This window comes from Periplaneta americana, chromosome 1, assembly GCF_040183065.1.
Source record: "Periplaneta americana isolate PAMFEO1 chromosome 1, P.americana_PAMFEO1_priV1, whole genome shotgun sequence".
Classification (NCBI taxonomy): Eukaryota; Metazoa; Arthropoda; class Insecta; order Blattodea; family Blattidae; genus Periplaneta; species Periplaneta americana.
In genome coordinates, this window is record NC_091117.1 from 47,166,817 (window position 1) to 47,181,510 (window position 14,694).

The window sequence follows — 14,694 nt, forward strand, 5'->3', positions numbered from 1 at the left end:
AGAACTTCTGCTCATATACTGTCACGTGATCCAATGAACTTGACAGGTTTACTCGACTGCAGGACACTAATGTAGCCAAAGTAATTGCACTTACTTGATTATTTCTATATAATTTTAACGTGTAATAACTGATTTATACAGTAATAGATAATCTATTGTACAGAATCAACATAAAAAATGACAAAATGATGTAGTGACTTGAACATTTAGCAACTAACTAAATCATATTGGTTAGCAACATCATGTGACTAAAGATCTACTTGCGCAAAAGCGCTCTGAATCGAACTACCTTTAAAACTCACAACCAGTATAGTAAACAGGTGGTTTTTATTTTGTTAACAGACATCGAAAAAATGTTCATAATTGTTAACAGAGTTAATGAAAAGCTTCCCATGTGGACGCACTCTTATTTCTGCCTTACGATTAATTAAATAATTACCGGTATATTACCTAAATATTTATTATGGCAACAATAAAAGTCAACTTTGAATCATACCTGTTCTTTGACGCAAATATGAAACTATCCATTCTTTGTCCACATACACTTGTCATTACATTCAACAGCCTCGTACCATTGTAAATGACCATTCCCTAGTTTGTTGACTTTCCAATGTTCCTTCCTAGCTTACTGAAAAGAATAGAATGCTAACCACAACGATATTAATTCATGCATATATAACTGAAAACATAGGCTGCAAAACAGTACAATGTTGAAAATAATACATTACCATGTGAAGGATTGTAACAACATATTTTTGTTGTACAAATCCAAGAAAGATACTTTTGCAGACTATGTCCAAATCTCCATGCAAGAAATGCACATGACCCCCTTTTTTTAAAATCAAATGATATACACGAAAAAAATACCTCCCATGATTCATTGGTCATCACATTATTATTATTACAAGATATCAGATATATATGAGAAAGTAGCCTACATAAATTGCCGGTAACAAAAATTATATGTAAACTTACAGTTTTAAACGTGAGCTATATAAAAATAAATTTTGCTCCTTATATTTTTTATTCCAATTTAATCAAGGTAAAAAATAATATTGCATATGCCTAGAATATCAGATTTGACAAAGAAAATAAATATTTCAATCTGAAAATCAGTTGCTGTTGTGGTATCTATTAAGTTGAAATAATTTTTATTTAGAGTTTTAGTATAACTGATGTAATAATATTGATCTGATAAATATTTCAAGATTTTTGGAAGAAAGTGTCGCATGTAAATGAGACAGAAAATGAGAAATTTATATATCTATATATATAAATATCTTTAAAGTAAAATTGTCCGTATTGAGTACTAATTACATAACCAACATACTATACTGTACATCAAAAAGGATATTCTATAAAATGCTTATACAGTCTTTTACAATTTTTTTTGAAAATACAAAAATATTTTATTTAAAACCGGTATCAAACAACAGTTGATCAGTAATATTCTGTTGGATAAATTCGAGTTTTTATGCACCTTGTGCTACTGTGTTCACTAGTAAAGCAATCTCTCTTCAGTTTACTACAAAATTAATTTCAAATTTGATTAAAAAATAATATATGAGCCGTTCAGAGCAGAAGTGGTGTAAGTCAAAATTGGGTAATGAGGTTTAAAGTAAAAATTCTGTAAAAGAGAATGCAAAGTAGCAATTAATATGTCCTTCGTGCTATCAACTGACTACTAACAATTTAAATAAACTGAATATTAATTCCTACTTTGCGCTGTATTTTACAGAATGTTTACTTTAACCTTCATTGCCCATTTTTGACTTACACCACTTCTGCTCTGAGCGGCACATATTTTCATCTAACTTTTCTCGTGATTTTTGCTTGTTTGCTTTAGATGCAAATTTCTATATGTACTGAGAACATTACAACTAAAATTCATGATTTACGAAACAAAATTCATTCAAATAAAAATTCGAATGCAATGAATTTGTACTTTTTTCCCCGAAGTTATACAAGGATAGCATAGACTGATTTAGAGAACATTTTGTTTATGTTCACAAATATCATTTTCTAACCTATAACAATACGGGTATGCTAAATTTATGACTTTATACTGGTATATGATGGAAAAGGAGCCAGAAGATTTCTATATAAACTGCATTGGTGATGTAACGGTTTAGAAAGACCCAGAAAAATCATTCAAGAAACAATTCACACTACAACCAGATATAAAATCATGTTTACATTTCTATTCTGATATTTATAAACGTTACATTTGACTGTATTACTACAAAACAACTTTTTAAATATCGGTATAAATATTATTCAAGATTATAAGCTAATAACCTAACAAAAAAAAGTCATATTTTGTGTCTGTAGGCATGTTACTTTCTAGATAGCCTACTTAATTTCTCAAAGAATAATTTTGAATGAAAATGTTATAAGCATGTGCACATAATATTGAACCTACCAAATATCTGTCCTTATTTATAATAGATTTATCTTAAACATGTTCTCATTTACATAATAAATACAGCTGTATGTGATGACCAATGATCCTTTTTCTTTGGTATATGTTGAGGGAAATATAAGGTTAAATTAAACATACAGCATAACAAGAATACAACATTCACCCTTGAGACACAAAATTTCAGTCCAGTAAAAATCAGTCTCAACTGAAAAATCACTAAAGATGACAATTGTATGTGTGATTGCCAGATATCACATTGCTTCAGCGCAACAAGTTGAAGATTGGATGCATGACATCTAAGTTATCTAAACAACAATTATGGGTAAATAGTAAAAATCTTATACAGATAAAAAAGAATGGAAATAAATTTAGGAACAAAAATAATGACAAAGCAGTCAGCAAAAATAATTAAGAAATACATTTCATTAAGATTTTGAAACAGCTGTAAAGAAAATATAAATGTAACATTAACTAATTGGTAGTTGCTAAATATAGAATAATTTTTTAACTTCATTTCCATGATTATGAAACTACAGTACAAGTTTTAGTAGCTAAATGTACAACAAGTTTTATGGTCTAAAAAGAAACGAACGAATTTGTCCATGCATTCCCACTGTATAACTTCAGTTCACACTATGATACAATCATTCACAACTAAGCTGTGGTAAACAATGGGAACTGCCTAGAATTTGTACTTTGATTCATACGGATAAAAATACCAATTCTTAAAATGAATAAGTATTCCATTTATATAAAGTCTGAATATAACAGTCCATATCCAAAATTCAAGATTTCATACTAAGAAACAGCAAATAAATTTTGAGACTAGTGATTGCAGATATTTTCTGTTAATAGCACAGCAGAACTTAACCTAAGATTAAATCATTGATTGATTATTACTGCAAAGGGCAGAGCAGTACACCGACTGAATTGATATTACATTTCATGCACAAATTTATAGACCACAGTCATCTCACTGATGAAAATGTTTTAAAAATAAACACCGATTACATCATTGTTGAAGAATATTGTCTCGAGATTCAGAAACTTTTTGAAATGTATGTATGTTTAGTAAGCAGTCCGAAGACTAATTGGAACCTCATAAGTGACACCAATAAGATATCACTCATGAGGCACCTAAGCCAGGAGATAATGGCGGAGGCTGGTCAGTTCCTTAAAATATAATAAAATTGTAATTAAAAAAAAGATGCTAATATAATTTCACATTATCCACAAAATAAAGCTTTTCGAAATTCAGTACAAATAGAATTTTTATATTGATAAACAATATTTCTAGTATTATCCTAAAGCAGTTACTCTGGCTCATTAACAAAAGGGTAAAATGCATCATTAGTAGAGGACTTTCGTGAAATATAAAAATGTGTAGAGTATGGACTTACATATATGCTTTTCATCTATGGAATAATTACCTTGGTGATTATTTTGAACACATTTCCAAAATATAACATTATCACTGCCTCAATTCTCTCTGGCATTAATGTCATTACGTCATTAATAAAACAGTTAAATCGTAGAATAATGGGAGAACGAATAAAAGCTACAGTTTATTTCCAACTACTTTAACTATTTAGAAGAACTGAGGTTTAGAATTTTTTTTCGTTGTTGCATTCACGACATTCTGAAGATTGGCACCAGCTTCGTCTTCAGATAAAAAAAATGGAAAGGGCGAATAGGTTACCCTTCTTGCTCCTTAGAATGTTTTGTTCATCTGAAGATGAAGGTAAAATGTAGAGCCAACTTTTGAAATGTGGAGAACTCCTATGTTTATTATCAAAATGGAAGAAGTCCCTACAAGCCACACTTCTTCTGAATAATCTACCACTGCTTTCTTCCTTATTCATTACAGTACTTTAACTACTGTTAAAATAATTTATTTACATTTTAATAAAAAAATAACTAATGCAACCAACACCATAGTCTATCATTAACTAAATAATTCCAGTAATTTCAATTTGATTCGAAATTATCATCTGGCAATAAAAATTTGAGTTCTTATTGTGTTATTTCATAACAAATTTAATTAAGCTAAACATTCAGAGGGTTAGAAATAATTTATAACAGAGACATCTGGTGTTCTATGTAATATTAAAAAAATGTTTCTCCTTAAGAAAAATATGATAAAATATTATCTTGGTAAATATTTGTGTTAAACCTGTAAAAGATATCATACTGCCCTAACTTTATTTATTCATTTAAGTAACATTAGCTTTTACAAATTGCTTCTTCTATAATTTCCTTACCTCATTCAAACTATTAGCCCTCTATTTTGTGTTAGTATTTTATATTTAGTCTCCATATTCATTTTGTATCCCTTTAATGAATATACATATATTACAATATGGGCAAATGACAAGGACAATGTCATATTCTTTTTTTTTTATTTGTAATTAAAAAAAACTGCTACCTCTGATTCTTAAAATCAGAAAAAACAATATGCACATACATGAATGACATCAAAAGCCAGGTGAATTGAAACAAACTGGGATTTCGTGTGGTTTGTGTGGGTTCTCAGTGTTTACCAAGATACCACATCTAACAAGCAAGCAAACTTCAATACGGCTCCCATGTAAACTTCATCAGAGAAAGTGATGTTTCAGAAATGCCAGATCGTACCTTAAGCTAAACAATAATGGTAATGACTTGACGTTAAAGCATTAATATTTTAATTAAACCTTTCTTTCAACAATTAATATTAAGCTAGTAGATAGATTAATTCAGAGCAAGTTTCAATATGTTGTAATCAAGTGTTAATATTGTCAAAAAGATTTGATTCTAGCATTTCCAAAACGTACCTTCACTTTTCTTCAAAGGGAAGTATGTCACAACAGAGTGAGGAATAAAGATATGTACTTCGATTTGTTGACTGTACTTTTTATAAACATGTTCTAGAATTTAACATTAAATTTATAATGGGACATTTTTCCAAGCTATTACTTGATTTAGGTTAAAAATAAAACAATATAAAGTAACAGAATATAACCTAATTTTATAGTAGCCTATAATATGTCTGGATCATCTGACAATGAATTACTGTGTCATCCTTGAAATAAAAACTAAAATCCTAATGTTTTTAATTTGTGATTTGTAGCAATTTGTAACCTATTTTTATATAAGTCTAAGTAGCGTGTTATTTAACAATGAATGCAGAATATAGATACAATTTCGAGGTTTTTACATACTGGTAACTAATCTTATGTGATAGTGCATTAATGGAACTTAAGTTTAAATGTTATATGAATTATTGTTGTAAACTAGAAGATAACAAATTCTTAAATATATTTGGAAAATAAAAAAAAAAAAGCTGCAATTCAGTGTTTATATGACATTTGTTCCAATTCATAAATGCTTTAAAATATTCGATATGTATGTAAAATTTATAAATCACACTTCAAACCTAATCTCAACATTTTGTGGGACACACACATAAATATTATGCATTCATGGTAGGTAATGAAATGATTTACTAAATTCAGTAGTCTGATGAAAGATAATAATAAGAAATTGATGTTAGTAAATAACAGTACCAGATTAACGACAGCCAACTTAGTCTGAGATCAATCTTTAAATCTCACTCTGTAAAAAGAAATGTGAGAAGTTGAGGAGGATGTTTATTTTACTACTATGGTTATGTGACTGAACTAACTGGAAGCGTGAGGTGAGGCTGCCAGCCGTCATATGGTTCACTGGGCGGAACAGCACCCGCTGCGAATCTCCACGACTGACAAAAACAGACATAACAATTCCTCAGTCAGCCCAAGCTCACACTCAGCTCCACTTTCACTCTCACAGATCAGAGATCCTCAGCAGTTTAATCGAGTCACGTTTTTTTAAATATTTATAATATAATTTACAGTAAATTAATTGAATATCTGATGTCCTAAGATACTTTTAACTGATTTAGGATGTCTGTTTCTCATGGTTATAAGTTAATTAAGTAAATTACTATACAGACAAAAAAAATTTCCCACTGAACACAAACAAATAAACAAGTAAGTTAAACTCCATATTAATTGACAAGTAAATATTAGTTAGTATCGTATTACATTTTATGTCCAATATGACTGATGGTTTACAAGTGTGAAATAGGCCTATTATCACCAAAAGCATAATTTTAACATCTAGGAATTTAACAGTTACCGGTACTAATCTTATATCAGAATTTATATTGTCAGAGAACTAGAATTTCTTAGTTACACTTTAAATCTTACACTGACATTAGATGTTCATAATGTTTACTTTAAAATACCCGCAAAATATCAGACATTCGAGAAAAATTACTCTCTTTACGTATACCTTTTACCGAGTTAGCATATGGTTTGCATATTAATCACGAATTCAACCTATATTAAATTTAAACATTTCATTTTATAGCAATCAAATACTATCACAAAATTGGTTTTGGAAAAAAAAAATATTAAGTGAACAATTGCTGTTAAATTATATACATTCATAAATGTAAAGATTATGTAAAATCAGCAATACAAACCTCTGCTAAGGACCTCCTCACTGTATGTAATGTCATCTTGCATACAGAATTAATCAGGAGTGAGTTTAAAAAGGAAAGAACAAAGAAGAAATATTGATCGTACAAGAAACACTCCAGAATGGAAAACAGAGACAGTTTGATAAAGGGGCAAATGCCATTGTCTATGAAGAGAATGTAAATGGTATCCGATTACAATCACAACAACTACACAGATTAATTAAGCTCTTCTATATTATACTTCAACAGTAATGTCAGATAACCATTAACAATCGTCATTAATTTGTTATTTGTTCTGGTTAAGTGATAGTAGTAGAATGGTAGACTATTTTTAATCTGTATGTAAGAGAATTAGTTAAGACTCTTTTTAAGATATCTTACTAAACAGAATTATATTAATTGAATGGAAAAACTATTAAAAGTAATGTTTAACAAGTGATATTGTACAGTGAGATTAGCTCTATCTTTATATTCTGAAAGTGTTCCATTTAGTGGTAACTATTTAATTTTCTGTCAAAGCATTAAACAGTTCCTTAACTCTATATTAATTGAATTTGATTGAAAATTTTCCTTCAATAAATAGGACACAAGAAATCTTACTGTTTTGTACAAATTTGAATGGAATTAAAGCATAGGCATACATTTAAAGTAATATATTTTCTAATTTCATAGTCTAAAAACCTATAATTTCTATGTAATGAAAAAAGACAATAATTAGTGATATAATCTTTTAGTTTCAGTTTCAAAATGTGCTTCAGTTAACGTGCAAAGCAATTTGTTGTTGTTTCACATTAATCTACTAAAGTGACCAGTCAATTCGAAACAAATAAAAGTGTATATTTGAATCTGTGTTGCATTTAATTATAGTTATTACTTTTATGTATATTATGTAATTAATTATTAGTTGTAAATATGACATGTCCCATATCATGTATATGATCAGTGGATGTAATAAATGATTATGATTATGATTATGATCATATAGACTTATTTGCAATATTTCTGGTAAGCAAAGAGAGAAATTACATACGATACAAATATAATATTAACTGAATTTTTTAAATAATATGATTTACAATTTAATATATGTCCATGATTAATTATTATAATTAAGTAATATTAATTTAAGAATCCAGTATTTCATTACTTCATTAATTTATATATTGACCAGAGAATGCTACTATGCATTACACATGTTTTTATTTTATCTGTAAGCTTCTAACAATACAACTGTTAACTTAAATTTAAATATATTTGTATTTAATATTGTAGTCTACATTGAAACAAGATAACGAATTACCAGTATATTAACATTCCTACTTAATGTACTTGTATTTAACAGTAATATCAAATTAGACCTGAGAGGGTGTATGCACTAACTTTATAAAAATCATAAGTTTAAAATTCCCAGACATAATAAGGAATAACAAAATAATGAAATTTCGCAAGATATGGGATACTATGGTACTCTATTACTCTTTGCATGTAACAATTTTATTCTAAAATTAAAAAGAAGAACTATACACAATTAATTTCATATACTTTTTATCATCTATTCTAAAAATATCAGTATCGGTAAATTTTTATTAGGTATGTTTCAAGAAATGCTCTTCAAATTTAAAATACAATTAAACAATACAGGACACAAATGGGGAATAATCAATAAATTTCGTATATTAGTGTCTACATTAATTCGACTTGTCTCCTCTTAGTGTGTCTATGAGGAATGTAATTGTTCACTATAATCCTAATACAGTATTTATATGATCTGAGCTGCTAAATTATCAGTTTATCACTTAAAGGCTTCCTATTAAGATAACATTGTTTAAAAGAGATGTCTAGTCACCATTACTTATTACTATTGGGTAAATGTAATTCATTAATTCATTTTTAATTTGTGTTTACAAGTTTAAATTCATGCGGTTCTAATAGTGCTTCTATAAACTTTAAACTAATAATTACTGTAATTACCACACAACTTCTTCTCTTTCTTTACACAGAAAGAAAGAACATATTGTAACTTTGCAAATAATTGAGCTGTATAATTTATTAAAAAGTAATTGGAAATTGGTATTGGATTATGTTAACAAAGAATCCATATTACATATTTAAATTATGTTTTATACTTTACAGTTTATATAAATAATACTGGTACTGGGATAGCCCAACTTAAGCTCGTTATAATATACCGAACAATTTTATGAGATAACACAATGTTTAACAAGCAAAAATATTACCTAGTTCTATGAAGACATGCCATGTAATATATTAACTTAAATCGTATTTACAATACCAGTACGGTATTCAATTAAGGTATCAATTATTATTATAGATATTTTAAATATAAGGTTAATTATAATTTACACTTGATATGGATGTAGATCTTAAATAATAATAATAATAATAATAATAATAATAATAATAATAATAATAATAATAATAATAATAATAACAATAATAATAATGCCTCCATTTTATTGTCTTTTTATTACTGCAATTACTGAAATTAACAGAAAACCTGGAAGTAGCATTAAAAAAAGTGATATACTATCTAATCAAGTGTTTTAGAAAATTACTATCGACAGTTTGGAAGATAGGATTAAAAACTATCAGATCTTGAAAAATCAATGAATTCTCAATGCGAACATTTTTAGTTTTAAGGTCATAAATGAAATATTATAATTTCTTTTAAAGATATACATAATTTACTTTTATTTTTATAGACAAAATTATTGTGTATTTACAATTTCCTGTAACATTTTTTAAGCTCAAAATATAATTATTCTTTACTTATTAAATCAAGAGACTATAATAATTTTATTATGCTATAGGACTGAATCTTTTTATGAATGGGAAATCGAAATCATTTTCCAATATTCATATTCACAAATATAAAGTTAATATCAGTAATACATAAAACCTGTCTGTAGCAAGCTAACGACTTAATTATCTATAAATTTGACAAATTACATAAAATTATAATTAAAACCACTTAACTTTAGGGCTGCGAATAAAATTAAATGAAAAGAAATTTGGATATCTTGAAGTGTGACTTAATATAAGGTTATGTTTATATTATAAATTACGGAATTTGCAATTCTGTATACCGGTACCGAATGATAAAAATGTGCACCAAAGCGAGATATGAAATTACAGAAGTAATAAATAATTTACTATGTTCAAAATACGAGTAAATAAAACGTTTATTTGTTACCGGTACCAGTACATTAAATTTTGGTACTGGGTGAAAATGTATAAAAGAGAAAAACTGAAGAAAAAAAAAATACCGAGGAGGACACAGGACAGAGAAGGTTAAAAAGAATATGACTGAGAGAAGACAATGTGAAATGTCCTGAATTGAAAAATTATTGTATCATTTGATAAATTTTCTTTAGTAGCTATAGGCCTATTTCTTTAAATAAATACAATTTAGAAATTATAGATACGTATTAACAGTTGAGTACTAAAAGTGAATTGATACATGCTAGTAAACTTTTGGTAATGTCATAAAAAGCGCAATTTTATATTTTATTTCACATTTTGCGCCAAAGTTTTTGAAATTTGTACAATTTAAATGCGCAAAAGTGAAGGATATTAGTGATCATTACCATACTTAAAAATGTATTTTTATGAAAAGAGAAAGAAGATACAATAACTAAAAAGTTTCATTTATATATTTAATTATGGTCTTCTTATCTTTCCTTTTATTGTAATCATTTTTATCTTCTTTATAATGGCAGCCTGTAAATTCAAGATGTTTTTTAATAAAAGTATATATATATATATATATATATATATATATATATATATATATATATATATATATAATGTTGTAAGTTGTAGAGAAATAAAGTGATTCACAAAAGAATATTTGTGGAATAACGAAGACAGAGTGAAAATAGAACACTAGAAGGTTGATGTCAGAATTTCTAAGCATATAATCTATTGTTAGTTTTGTGTTCATTGGATAAAAAATATATTTATGAGTGTTGGAGTTGAAATTGTAATTAAAAAAGGAGTCGATTTGTGTATCTCCTATTTTAAAATGTTGAACTATTTTCTACATTCTGTAGTAGCCCTAAAATCAAAAGACATAATTACTGCAGTGAAGTGACGTTCCTTCTCATCTTGGAGCAAAAAATATGATCTGACCCCAAAAAATATGTACATTACATCTTACTAAACTATGAGATTCAAATCTTATCTCCAATCTCCCATGTCTCATTTTATCACCATCAAATATTAAAATAAAAATTATGTTAATTTTTAATGTTTAGCAATTACACATTTCTTAAATAATTGGAATTATTACTATTTCTGTATTATTTCTTCTCCATAAATATGCTATAAATATTACACAAAAACGTAATATGGTTCAATAACTAAGTTTATTAATTTAATTTATAAATGAATTCTAAGCTAAGCACGTCTCACTTACTTTTCCATTCCTTAAAGGACTGTTTCTAATACTCAATACTGATTCTTTTCATGTATGCAAGTGACTGATCTCCCATGTTTCAGAGAAAGAACTGTGAGTCAAGTGGAAGAGGAAAGAATGTTTATTTTCACAACATGGGTTTACAAGGAACACTGATAAAAGATGAACATCAAATGTTACAGTTTTAATGAGAGGATCATAATAAATTAAGGATCCAGGAGAGACACTCAAGGAAGTTTGTTGTTCAATCTATGTAATACAATTTTATTAATGATTGAATTACACATTTAAATGTTATAACTTAAATGTAAAATGTTAACGACTTCAATAGGGATTATTTTAATCGTATAAAAATATAAAGGGCAGGTATTTAAGCAACAAAGAGTGATGTAACATACAAATCTTGAATACCAAACAATAAAAGGTACTGTGTCTCAAATACGACAGCAAATCCTCTGTATTGTTCATATGGAAATTCATCCCACTCAATTTGTATTAACCTGATATAATTTTATTTGTTCTGTAATTTGAGCATTGGTTACACTCAAGAAATAATTTTTTTTGTAAACAATGCTCTAAAATTGTTTGTGATAAACACATTTGCTGCTGTTCTTTTATCAGCATTCCTTTGAATATTATGTTTAATAAACATTAATTCGTTTCAATCTACTATATTTTTAACAAAATTATTAATTGTAAAGAAATGTAGGTAAGTGTTCTAATGTGCCTTATTCTGAATTATAGAGGAATAATAACACCATTTCTTCTGAACACAAGGTAATAACATATTTGTAAGTTATAAATGGTAGTGTTCAACTGAAATTCATATTAATATTGAAAATAATATATTTGATAAGAGAAATTAAAGACTTTTCCGTTATATACTAGTTTTAACATATCTCGTGCAATTTCCTGTTCGATATTATTACCTTCTAACATTAATTTGTATCATTATATATATTAGACATTAATTTATTTTCAGAGATATTTATTCTATTCAAGGAGTAGGCCTAAATTGTTACTTCATCCATACAAAAGATAAATTTTAACCATTATCGATTATAAACCCAAATTTGAAGAATCCTCAATTATGTTCCATACGTGTAATCTGCTAAAGCTGCAAGAATTTTAATGTAATAATTTTTACATTAATTCGCTATAAGATGAAAATAAGATAGCATAAACCCGACACATTTCTTACAGCTGAAGCCATAATTTTCAGAGCACTGCTGCTTCAGATTCTCGTCTCTAAATTACTTCAAACTGTCTCAAAATACTGAAGTTCATTATTTGAAATTTATTTACAAAATATTAGTGTTTTCTTAAAAAGAACAAAAAGGCTATAGCAAGGTAATTTAAATCAAATGCTTTCTAAAAATAAATTTCGCTTTTGCAAATTATATCAGAATAAAATACACACAGTTCTCATTCACTCGTCATCCATTCAGACAGGTAAGAAATAAATTTTGATGTGGAAACTAATATTTTGACACTACTCTAATTGTCGTGTGTATAACAGTGGTAAACTAAGTGTCAAGAAACTTGTGGAGGATCATCCAATTTGGTTTCTACAATATTTCTACAGGGGCACGAAATATTTTTTTTTTCTAAATACAGGATACATATATACCTAAACAAAATGATGGGGAAAGAAAGTATAAATATACTAAATTCAATTACCCACATTAAAAAAAATCACTATCGCTGAATAAGTTAATGAGTTCCACCAAAGGCAACTTCTGTTGTTTCAAACACAAAAAATTAAGTTCTTAATTGCTTCTCTTTTAATGTGTTGTAATATGTCAATGAATGCTTCATGAATAGAAGAGCAGGAAATTCTGTACTTTTAATTAATTTAAATGAAAATTCTAAATTTAACTACTATACATACATGGCCACTTACGTTATATTTCAAGTCCATTTCAAGACATCTTATTATTATATATTTTTTAAATTTAATTTAATAATATTTGAGAAAGGTTGTAACTTTTCGGTTCAGCAGTGTTTTGTGCATAGATGCGAGAGTTACAACTTTTGTAATAAAGGCAGCAATAATTATGATGATGATGATGATGATGATGATGATGATGATGATTATGACGATGACGATGATAAAGAGAAGGAGAAGGAGGCAAAGATAGAGAAATAGAAATGAATTAAAGGTGAAAAGATAGGCAAAGAAAAAATGAGTAGGACAAGATATAATATGGCGGAATGAGGAGGAAAAGAGGAAAGACAAAGAAGATGAAAAATGGGAAGAAAAGGACAAGCAAAAGTGGGGGGAAAAAGAGCAAGAAGAGTAAAAAACGAGAAAAGGAAAAAAAGAGAAAGAGGAATAAGAGATAAAGGATAAAGAGGAAGAGAAAACAGAGGGAAAAAGCAGAAAAAAAGACAAGGTAGTGGTGGAGTGACGAGAGAAAGTATTTGAAGAAAACATGACTTAGCTTATACTGTGTTAAGACCATTTTAAACTTTTATAATCTTACTGTATGTAGGTACCGGAGTTTCAACTCAGATCATCTTAATGAGAGACTGTTCCTCAATCAACTCAGACATTGGTAAATCAATAAAAAATGTATTCGCATTTGTTACGTAATATCAAAGTTCATGGCTTTCATAAAAATGTAATGAGATATGGTACTTTACTGCACTAGTGCGATAAAGTAAAGCACACGTTTACATAGATGAAAAGTAATTTAACTACATTAACTACAAATTTTTTAATTTGTCAAATTGAGTCCTGATTTCAAAGTTATAAGTTAAACTCTAGTCAATATTTGAAATATTTTTATTTACAATGAAGCAAAAATGACATAAAATGATATACTCGTAGTATATTGAACAAATGCGGAAAAGGCTATGTTGCAAAATGAGCACGAAAGCTGTAGCACATCACTTCACTCGTGCTCCAATCTACGAATTTTGCAACTGCCATTTCCACAAGTGTGTTACACGCTATTTTTCTTTACAAAGCTGACTGATTAAACAGACGAGGGAAAAATAAATTTATACATGTCAAAATGATAATCTTTATATTTTATCTCGAAATGCATATATTGTAAGATACGTTTCCAGAAGGCGGTGATCTCATCGCAACTATAGTGTATTGTTGATGTAAACAGTTCTCGATTTTTAGGTAGGAAATTTAATAATCTGTGGTCACAGTTTTTAATAATGTTCGTAAAAAAAATAGTGGATTTGGTGATGAAAATGAAACCAACGAATTGACGATTAATATTAATATTAACTACGGTTCTAATAACAATTTTTAAATCACTGCAGAAACGTTTCATTCGAATATTAGTATTAATAAGAAGTTAATTATAAAAA

The 14,694-nt window shown here is 27.8% G+C and overlaps 1 protein-coding gene across 1 annotated transcript in view; it reads right to left on the bottom strand.

The window, feature by feature from the left end:
* mmd (disintegrin and metalloproteinase domain-containing protein mind-meld) overlaps positions 1–14,694 on the bottom strand; it is a 1,174,763-nt gene that overhangs the window by 61,868 nt on the left and 1,098,201 nt on the right. Inside the window, exon 21 of the mRNA XM_069819516.1 lies at positions 6,087–6,161. Coding sequence (XP_069675617.1) covers positions 6,087–6,161 — 75 coding nt within the window. The remainder of the gene's footprint in view (positions 1–6,086; positions 6,162–14,694) is intronic.